Source organism: Argopecten irradians, chromosome 10 (genome assembly GCF_041381155.1).
Source record: "Argopecten irradians isolate NY chromosome 10, Ai_NY, whole genome shotgun sequence".
Taxonomy (NCBI): Eukaryota; Metazoa; Mollusca; class Bivalvia; order Pectinida; family Pectinidae; genus Argopecten; species Argopecten irradians.
Window position 1 is genome coordinate 32,129,929 of NC_091143.1, and position 11,992 is coordinate 32,141,920.

The 11,992-nt window shown below is 34.0% G+C and overlaps 1 protein-coding gene across 1 annotated transcript; it reads right to left on the reverse strand.

The window, feature by feature from the left end:
* Window positions 1-496: 496 nt before the first annotated feature.
* Window positions 497-4,493, reverse strand: LOC138333666 (uncharacterized). The gene is made up of 2 exons (XM_069282194.1): window positions 1,545-4,493; window positions 497-1,164 (listed from the first exon to the last, which is right to left on the reverse strand). Exon 1 carries the CDS (start codon window positions 4,400-4,402, stop codon window positions 4,115-4,117), a length of 288 nt encoding a protein of 95 aa, XP_069138295.1. The 5' UTR covers window positions 4,403-4,493; the 3' UTR covers window positions 497-1,164; window positions 1,545-4,114.
* Between the last annotated feature and the right edge of the window lie 7,499 nt (window positions 4,494-11,992).

Below are 11,992 nucleotides of genomic sequence, written 5' to 3' on the forward strand. Positions count from 1 at the left end.
TATTTATGAATTCATTTTTAGAGATCAAATCAGTCTACATCGAGGATATGATAAATAAATAACGATAAAGAAATTAAACAAATGCAAAATGTACATGTAATGCATTTAAATGATAGTTATAAAATATATTATGTGAAATACACGTATAAAATGATAAAATGATTTCATAAAAATAAACATATGTGTTGAAAATATTAAAAAAAAAATATTTCGCAAGGTAAATAAAAAAACAACAACAACAACAACAACAGAAACAAAAAACAAACAAAACAATAACAATTATAAGACTGCAATTTTTAAAAGAGATAGTTGTTAGCAAAGTATTTGAAGAATCATTACAGGAAGATGGTGAAATGTCGAATGGTGTAAAATCATTAAAAAAACTTTTGCGATATCGAAATTCAAAGGTTAAATATGGAATATTAAAAATAAATGTTAATTACCTTGATAAATAAGATCATAAATAATACAATAAATTAGTAAATCAGAATCAAAATAGAAAACATCAATTTTCCTAACATGGATATTATTTAACAATGTACTTCCAAAATGGCTTCCAATAAATATATACGCATTTCATATGTTATGCCAAGATATAAACTCAATAACATATTACTACATCTATGTTGAAGCGAAAATGACTTTAAAATGAATTTCATACAAGCCTATTTACACAAGCAACATTTGAAAACAATGAAATAGTGTATATATAGTTTTTTGTTTCCGCCTGGAGTTTCGTCGCTTATAGCTACGGCAAACCTCAAACACACGAAATGAAATTAAAAAAAACTAAATTATTAATAAACCACATAACCACGTATAGTCAGGGTTGTTTTTTACACTAAGTCATTAAATCTGAGCTTTGTTATGTACTTTTTGAACCTGTCGCAGTGTTCGTTCCGCATGAGCGATTTTTTTCACCGAGATCTGCAACACAATCCACTAAATTGCTGTTTGTCGGTATGATATATGTAAAGCGCCTGACTGGTGACCAGCTTTTCCATTGATAAAATTCAGACATATACCACCCATGACTTTAGTCTGTAGCTTTACCCATTTATCCCCTCCTTGTGAAATGCACGTATCCAGAAAGGAATTTCCCGCGGAAGTTCATGTCGGTTGTGCGCAGCTGAATGTGAGCTGATGCAGGTGATTATTTAAATGCTGAAACATAGATAAATCAATAAAAATGTGTATGCAGAATCTTACTTAAAGTCTTTTACTGAGATATTCATCATCTGATTCAAAATAGCATGCATTTATGAATGAAAAAAAATCAAATAGAAAAACGAAGCTTAAATGATACCCTGGGCAATGAATAACACATCTACAACAAAATTACAGTAATAGTTTTCAAAAATAAAAAAGTGAAAGCCCCTGTTAGGAGCCCCAATGTGGGAACCCTGTGACCGGCACCGTGTCGGTGTAGGAAAGGAATGGAAAACATTTTATTTCACACGAACTCGACACGACATTTTATGAATGAAATGTCTCGTGCTATACTAGATGGTATCTTTCGGAAAGTTCATAAATATTATATTAACCGCCTGTGAGTTTTCATTCAGAAATTTCCTCTTCAGATCAATCAAACTCCGTGGTTCGTATGAAAGATTCAGTGCTCTGATGTTGTCGTTCTCCGGGGAAATAAAACACATAGGATATTATGCATATCGTATTTCTCGGTCGCTTGGTACTTTCCACTTTATGAAACGTATACACACAGAACCATGTATATTATATGAATAAACATAAACAAATTTCTTATATGCAGCTAAGGGACTTCTCCCAAGATTTAAATACCCTTTTCATGTCATTTGCCAAATTCAAACAAATGAAGCAATACCTGTTAAGTCTAAATTTAAAAAAAGTACATTTACACTTCATTATTGTACAGTATTCATAATGTTAATTCTCTGCAGTTTTTTATGAATACAATGACGCACTGATGTGTTTAAGACTACTAGAATGAGTTTGATATGCAGACAACATTTTCGTCAATATGCTGATATAAGGATACTTTTCGGAGGTGCATAATTCGGTAAAAGAATCAGGGGTTTAAACAAGTAAAATATGATGACATTTAATATCACAAGGAATTCAATGTTCAGACCTTAATCCATTAAACTAGTCGTTGCTCTTTCTGACCTAAATTTGTTTCTTAAAGACCACCCCCTCCCAAAGAAAATCGTAAGGTGGATAGATCACCAATACAACTTCATAACGCTATCTATCGAATGCTTAGCACATAATTAAGCGCAGTTTTTTTCGTTAAAAATGGCAATGAGTCTCGATATGGCAAGCGTCCTATTTCTGGAAATGTTTTTTTCTCTTAATCAGTTACCGGGAGAAATTTAATTTCATGTCAGAACTCTATTGCATATAATGTTATATAATACATGTAAGTATTTGTCGACAAGTAAATCGCAAAGATATATTTTCCTCAAACAGTGAAAAGTATATTCTTAACATAATTAAGATTTCAACAAATTCGCGAATCAAAAACAAACCTGCAATAATCGGTTTGAGGTACAGCAAACGGACCGAAAACGTCTTTCTATACGACAAAGTTAAAATGAAAATAGGAAAACCAGTCACCCGAATCTAAAAATGACAAGTGCCAAAAGCTTCGTCCTTTTCAGACTCTTTGAATTAGCAGAAACCTCAATCAAACATCAGGTAGGTACGGCAATGTCGAAGCAGGTACCATAAACAACGATGATAAGGTAAACGAAAATAAATTCTCCTTAGTTTAGTCACCTCTTACCTTTACACTGGATCCTATTTGCATGAAGTCATATTTTTTACAGTCCAATACAACTACTTCAACATTGTACGGAATATTTACATTGTTGTTTATTTTCCCTTACCATAAATAAGCTTTAATTATGTTCTTGAAACCTTTGACAGTGTAAATGCTTTGTGAATTTGTCGGGTCACGTTTCCTTTCTTTTTTAAATGCGATAGCTACTATGACTCCCCCTCCCCCATTAATATCACTTTCTGAATTTTATCTGATGACTATTGTCAACCTGAATTTGTTATACTCTTCCAAAACATCGAGACTGTCCTTACATGACTCTGGCTGTTAACGTTGATTTAATCAAACAAACAAACCTTCCAAGCAAACCAAAATTACGATGATATTTTGCCATGTTCAGTTTTAACATACCCCCAATTTTGGTTTATATTAAAATTATGTCAATGGTGATAAAGATACATAATGTATTAGATTAATTAATATATGCAAAACAGCGTAAATATAATGAGCATGTTGTGTATCAGTTATGTGGTCCCATACTTATGACTTATTGGTGAAACGACAGTTAACATAAAATTCGCTTTAGACAATATTCATACGAAATTGTCTAAGACTGACAAAAATACAGAATTAATGTGAGGATACAGATATTTATTTCACCCATTAGGATAGAAATGTCTTGTATCGATACAAATGTTAATGTTTGTTACAAAACCGATGCGAATAAACTCGTGTTGTAGTAGTGGCAAAACTTTGTGATTTTATTGAATGTGAAGTGATTTGTTGTAAAAGGTGTACATGTGATGTAAGCATCAAATATACAGTGATCGAACGTTCTAATGGTTTATCGCAAAGTGCATTTTGTCAAGTCATTTTTTCAATAATAAAGTCATAACAAACACACAAACTAGATCACATCTTTACTGACAAATAAAAACTACATAAAGAGCAGTTGAAGCTAGATTTATGGCACATTTCTCTTTAATAAAAATATACGTTTGAATAATTGAGAAAGACACTCCTGCGTAAACAACAGTAGCAGATGTCTTTTGTACTTTGTGAACAGAGACACGTGAGAACTGCGATCAAATGTGGTTAGGTTGTTTTCCATTTAGGATATTGATAATGAGATGCATTAAAGATTACCACAATTTTACATAAAAATGTTTAACAAGGTTGAATATATCAATTTTTTACTTACGTAAAACACAGGTGTATGCGAGTATTTCTTGTCTTAATTTCATGATGAATATTCTATCAGTTACATTAAGAATAACATCCCAATAAACACTTCTACCACCGACGGCACTACCACAAACTCTACCGCAATCGCCACCAGTCATGGCAATACTACCATCACAAGCGATCACCGTCAGCAGCACCGCCGTCAACACCGTCAATAGCACCACCGTCAGCAGCACCGCCGTCAACACCGTCAATACCACCACCGTCAACAGCACCACCGTCAGCAGCACCACCGTCAGCAGCACCAACGTCAACAGCACCACCGTCAGCAGCACCAACGTCAACACCGTCAATAGCACCACCGTCAGCAGCACCAACGTCAGCAGCACCCGTCAACAGCACCACCGTCAGCAGCACCAACGTCAACACCGTCAATAGCACCACCGTCAACAGCACCATCGTCAGCAGCGTCAACAGCACCACCGTCAGCAGCACCAACGTCAACACCGTCAACAGCACCACCGTCAGCAGCACCAACGTCAACACCGTCAACAGCACCACCGTCAACAGCACGTCAATAGCACCACCGTCAACACCGTCAATAGCACCACCGTCAACAGCACCACCGTCAACAGCACCAACGTCAATAGCACCACCGTCAACACCGTCAATAGCACCACCGTCAACACCGTCATCACCACCACCGTCAACACAACCAATACATTCCCATCACCAGCACTCACAACAATACTACAACCGCAAGTGCCACTATTACTTTTGTCATCAGCACCACCAATACAATCAAACCATTACCTCCACCGGTACCAAGAACAACAATACCACCATGACAAGGGCCACCATCTCCAGCACAATAAGCTCACCTGTCACCACCATTACCACCACAGGCACCACCGCTGCCACCACTGCTGGCACAACCACCATCACAACAATAAACTTGTCTGCCACCTTCACCATCACCTCTGCCATAGCCACCACCACTACCATCATCATCGCCGGTACCACACCACCATGACCACCACCTTGACCGCTACCACCGCATTAACCACAACCACATCAACATCACTACCTAGCTACACCACCACAAGCTTCATTAATAATTGGGACACCCACACAACCATCACAGCCACCACCTTCCACCATTCAACAATCAACACTATATCACTACCATAGGTTATACTATTTTCGTCTATTGATGCTTCAATAATGTTCATTTATATTATCAAAAATTCTGTATATGTTACATCCTCATGCATACCCAAAATGAGTGTTGATGTCAACAGACATATTTAGTGCAACCGGATATATTACAAAACTGCATTATAATTATATCCTCCTTATAATGAAATACTGTAACAACCCTGTTAATATATATATGGCCTTGGAGGTTGTATACAAGTTTATCAAATAACAATAACAAGACTATACTATACGTTATCGTTCCATTGTTCAAAACAAGCCTATTTGGTAGTGAGAAATGTTTGGTGTACATAAAAGGAAATGTAAGATTTGTTTTGATGTTCCAAATAATTCTATAAAAGTAATTGAAAATGTCAATAAAAATCTATTGTACTTAAAAGTAGTTATTGCATTGTTGTCCCGTGTATACTACCAAGGTGAAAAGACTGAATAATCTTAATTACCTAAAACTTGTTTTAATGTTACAAATAAATATATTATAAAAGTTTGGTATTGAAAAATGTCAATTAAAAAATATATTGTACTTGAAAGTAGTCATTGCATTGTTGTTCCGTGTATATTATCAAGGTGAAAACACTGAATAATCTTAATTGCCTAAAACATACGTAATGTGAACTATTGTAAGTAAGAAATTTGTGGGGTACACATTAAACAATGAGTTTCAATTTTTCTGTATGTGATTAAAGTAATACTACTCAACAGATCGTACGGAACGAACTCCAAACCGCACAGTAACAAGTACGCCGGGATCACCGAGGTCAACGTCAGGCGAGATGAATGGATACCTATCTTTAAAAATGTCACGTAAATGTTTTTGTGGTCAGTAATGAGATAGGGATATATAATAATAATGTAGATTTAACTGTCTATTCATATGAATATGATAATTGTTAGCGCGGGAACTGTGGTTTTAAACATATACATATGTACTGTTCATTCATTTAACTAACATGCTGTTTCATTGGCTTAGAAATATTGAAAGCGTTTTTATTAATCAAAGGATAACAATAAATCAATAAATAAATTGATTGAGTTTCCTTTAGGTTGTTGTATTTTTTCTATATTATTCAGGTAATTAAAACATACAAGCTGTGTTTCAAAACACATTCAAAATAAAATTGCCATTAGAAACGAACCCTGCTGATTACCATCTATAATTGTCTTATTGCAATATCTGTATTGCACGAACAGATAACAACGAACATTATAGAGAGCTATTGCCGGTTGTTTTCGTGACTGAAAATGGGTTTTTGAATTAAAAACGATAAAGTTTTAATATTCATTATAATTTTCAATCATAATGTGCATAAATTAGCCATTATCTTTTATTTATAGGATGACTTTTCTACGACCAATAATATCGCGCGAAGTGACCAGTTATACGGTATTAAAAGACAATCTGCAAAACTATCTTAAACATTTTTTTTCCGTTCATTCACATTCAGTTTGAGTTCATTTGAAATAAACTAATTCTGACGTCATAATAAATCATGATGATTATCTCGAAGGAGACTGGAACAATTGTTTTAGCCTGTTTAAAAACTGTTCTGGATCAACTAACTTAGCAATTTGCTATGTATTCTGTTCGCAACCCCGATATCTGTGTCCAGTATCGTATTGCAATATGTTCAACCACAGAGATCCCGCCAACTGCCGTGCTGTTTGCGGGGTGACTGACTTTTCGAAAATTATGGTCTGTACATATTTCCGGAAGAAGGAAGGGCTTGCTTGAAGGGCGGAGAAGATAACTGTTATGTTCCATTTTTGACTTTACGTGCTAACCCGATAATTCCCGTTGATCTTTATCCAGCTTAAAAGCATTCAGGAAAATTACAACAAAAACTTGCATCTAATCCTCAGACGAATTGACAGAACATACTTCGACTTGTTCAAAAACAATCTACAACAGTGGTGGGCACATAGCTTATTATCTGTATGTTTGGTGCATACGTATTTGTTACATTCCACGGAAATTTGGCAAATCCACAAAGGATTGATTTTTTTTATTAATGGCTTTAAAACTTGTATTGAACAAATGCTGCCCACGTATTTCTATTTAAACTGTTGGAATTATCTACCCCACGCTGTCGTATTATCATATAACAAGCAAAACAAACCAAAGGGTAGTCACCAAATAGGTATGAATGAAAATAGTTTTTATCAGGGGTCAAGGTCACACGTATATTGAACGGTCTGGTATCGAACGTATGTTATCTCAGAGCTTACCGAGATAGTACAGAAGGATACTATGGCCCGATACATAGACACTGTGACATGTGCGAGTTTGTATTCACTACATTTTTATAGGGTCAACGATCGCTATTAGATCTCCCTACCAATTACGGCCCATTTCCTTAAGTATGCATTTTCGATTAAGCAATTCGTTTGTTAATTTGAGAAAAAATATACACGATTTTTGTTTTGTACTTCTTTCATTTTGTCAAGAATCTAATTTTCGTTTAACTTGTCCAATCTGTAAGAAAAATATGCTCCACCGCTGACAAATGGTATTTTTTCACTGTCAAAAACAGGAGCAAACGATTTAGTATTTTTCTTCAGTAGCAAAAGTTACTTATTTTACACCATTACCTCTTTTGAAAAGTTTGAGCTTCTGATTTTAATTCAAGTTAAAATTACAAAAATATAATTAATTGCATCCCGAAAAAATTCCGCGGCACTATATCCTATATGGAATGAAGTCCTGATTGCGCATGCACCAAAGACAAAATAAATTATTTTATATTACTTTTTCTGTTAATTAGCCATATATATACACTTTTAAACACCAATTATTGTTCAAGTGATGAATATCATTTATGCTCTGTCGGCGGTGGAGCATCTTTAACTTGTCCAATCTGTAAGAAAATATGCTATTTTGCCAATATATTCATTCCTTCATTTGAAAAAAATATGTTTCAATGAATTGATATGAGATATTATTTTCCATGAGACCAACATTGAACAAATCGCCCACCCCACAAAGGTAAAATATTCTGTTTGATCTTCTCTAATAATCCCATTAAATATTTGATATTTAAATCATTTTTATTTGAATAAAAGTATTCCTTCTTTTCCAATAGACACCAGAGGGAAATATAGAATAAAGAGAGGGGGTCATTGTGATGTATTTACTACTTTGACCAGATGATAACTTTAACTCTAAGGTCATGATCAGTAGTATTTTGGGAAGTAGACTTGTCAGTTGCAAAAAGCATTTTTGTTCTTCATGTAACATAGTCAAGATTCTAATCAAGCAAACACTGGTATTATGAGCAGTTAAATGCTAAAAATTAATTTATACTAAAGATAAAAGTGTGATTCACAAAAACACATGAAAAGATCATGCATCTGTTGCAGTAGAATGTAGCATGATTATGGGTCTTCCGTTCTTTTACCAAACACGGATACCAATGAATCAAAAAAGATTGAAGATATTTCAAAATGCAATTTGTTTATCTACAGAATGTGTATGGTTTATTCCTTTTGCATGATTATTTTGCTATATAAGACTTTCTTTATTAGAAGAAAACATCAGGACATTCGCAGGGCTAACGTATCACCAGATATTCAAGGTAAGAAAGATAATATGTCCACCAAACTTTCTTACTTTGTATTAATTTTGTCACTGAAAAGATCAACTTCATCTTATTATATTCATACATGTTTCGTTAATGACATTACGGTATTCGATATATACGATTGTTCAAGGAAGTAAAATGATTAGTCGTTTTCAACGAATGAGTGTTCAATGTCTTATAGAAAAGATTTCACTGTGCCAATCAAAGCCAAATCCAGTTCAATATTGAAATAATATCTGAATTGATATAAGCCACTAGTATTTTTTTGTTTGTTTGTTTGTTTGATTAATTAACGTCCTATTAACAGCTATAGTAATGTAAGGACGGCCTCCCATGTATGCGGTGTGTTGCGTGTATGTTGTGCGAGGTGCGTGTTTTGGGAGACTGCGGTAAATTTATGTTATGTCTTCTTGTATAGTGGAACTATTGCCCTTTTTATAGTGCTATATCACTGAAGCATGCCGCCGAAGACACCAAGCAACATACCCCACCCGGTCACATTATACTGACAACGGATAATAGTACATTCAATGACTAATCTTTTAATCAATAATTAAGCAAATGATTGGGAAATTAAGGCATATGATAATCACAATTTGGCTAGATGCAAGAAACTGTAAACATATAGCACTGCATTGTATTATCCTGTATCAATGGTAATAAAGGCGACTAAATATTGATTTATTTACGAAAATGTGAATAAAATCATCCATGCATTCAGATGGCGATTATACATTTGATGGATTTGTAGTCTTTCAGCATAATAGGGAGCTGGAGGTTACCTAGAAAACCGGCTTCATAATCATTATATTTAGTACCTGAAGAATGTTAATTCGTAAGAGTAACTTCCCCTGAAATGCTAAACTTACTTTTTATGTTAATGTCAATTAATCGCACTTTCTTTTAATTAACATTTTATTTTAACTTTATGGCAGCACAGAACAGTGTATCGGTTGCGCACGAACAGATGACATCACTATACTTTAATATGTTTAAGACCGCACAGTTCAACCCTGACATATAAGAAAAAAATATACGACTATAAGATGTACATAATGATGGTTCGGTCTTATTCAATTATCATGTAAACATTGATTATCGTCACAATTTCACTTAATTTACTAATTATTTTATATCATCACTGACATTTTACTTAATTATTTACATATTTAATTATTTGCAAGACATTATTATTTTAAATAAAGTTATATCTTGTCTTGAAATGTATAGGAAACGAAAAAAGAAATAAGTAATGGAGAAAATAAATAAAAAAAATCAATTTTTATGTTTGCTAAGAAGTTGTTTTTTATTTGAATAATTTACGATATGACAGGTAATTATGTAAAAAAAATGTTTATTCCGAAATTTCGTGTTATAATGCTTATTTACCTTTTATGCAATAATGCATCATATATAATAGAGGATGTACGCAGTTGCGCAATGTAATCTATCCCATACATTACCATGAGTATTTCTGATATAAACAAATTAAAGTGATTATAGTGATTATATAAACATAGAAGATTACATCTTAATACGCGTCGTTATACCTAGAAATCGGTGATACAATATACTATGTTAAAACTTACCTGTAGATTACCTGTGCGTGGTTGTGAACGGGTCACCTTGACTTATCCCCCGCCAAATCACGTGATAAGACGCTGACAGGCATTTATCAGTCTTGAGCTTTGGCGTATGGGTGACACAGCATTTAACTATCCCACCTTTCGATATCAAGGGTTGTACTCATTCCCCTAGCTTAGATCAAATAAACAGCACGTGTTGGAGTTATTCATATAGTCTAGCTCTACGTTAATCTCAGTATTTATCAGAATCGATATATCGACAACACACGTGCAGACAAAACATTTATAAATCGAATTCATCGAAATAAAAACATCAAGATACGCTATTTTAGAATTTTATCTGGTGTTTATTTACATCTTTGGATATTAAAAATAGAAAAATGGCAAAGGTCCAAGGTTTTATTTATATCTAAGATTAATTCAGCGAATGACATAAATTCCTGCAATGATTAACTAAATAGCATCTCGACCAACACATACCTTTTGGTATCGAAAGTTCTTAAACCCGAGTTAACTCGTATATAGCATTATTGATAAAATAGTGATAGCTACAACAGGTGAAGGAGAGATTACAAGGTCACACGCCACACGTGGTCTCTCTTTCTCTTTCGCAGACAACTGAGACAATAACAATAATATTTATTTGCTCAGAATTTCTTTGAATACACTAACCTCTGGTATTGAGGAGGCTAAGATGTAGTATAGGAGCTTTTCTTCGTTTGGAAATCAGGAATAGTTAAAATTCTTAATATAAACTAATCGTGATAAGGTCTTAATTATTTTTAGTAACATTTTGTTACACGAAAGATGAAGTGAAGAAGTGGGACGACTGGTTCCCCCGTTGCCAGTATATTGTGACAAGGTGAATGTATTGCTTGGTGCCTTTGGCGGCATGCTTCAGTGATTTAACACTATAAAATGACAAGAGTTTCACTATACAATAAGACACAACACGAATATACCACAAAATGGTATGCTCCTAAAACATGCGATTCGACCTTATACACACAACACACCTTATACATGACTCTGGCTGTTAATAGGAAATACATGTAACCAAACCAAATGTATTAGCAGTGAGAATTTTGTTTAAGAACTATCTGTTGATATTACTGTATAAAAGTAGTGTTTATATGAATGATAAATTGTGGTAATTTATGACCGATAATTCCAGTAAACGTTTTTTATACGTGTGTGCTTTGGGAAACCCTGTCCTATATATAAATTCCTATTTTACAGTGTTATCCTACTTAAGCGTACAGTTGTTACCAAGCAGGATATGACAACAGGTAAATTGACTCGTTGTTAAATGCCACAAAGCAGCTAAGATAAGTCACGTACGATTGAGGTAAAATCGAAATGTGTGTTAGTGTGAACTTTATAAAGTTAGGAATCCCGTCATTACTGGAAGTACTGTCAGTGGTGAATGAAAATGAAGGGACAAACGTGTTATTACGGTGTAGTGGACTATCATGCAAGCGAAAATCTAGGAATTATGAATGATATAGTAAACTTTTGAATAATTTGCGCCTTGTGAAAAAAATAGAGTTGACACAGAGAGACATCATTGTTTCGAAATATTTATCGAGTTAATTAAGAAGTTGGTAGCTGAATGATTATTTATTTTACCGCTCTACACACACGCGTGTATTACAGTTGTATGATAT

Excerpts from the sequence above, each read along its gene's own strand:
- LOC138333666 (XM_069282194.1), bottom strand. The coding sequence starts at position 4,402 with ATGGTGCTGTTGACGGTGGTGCTATTGACGGTGTTGACGTTGGTGCTG.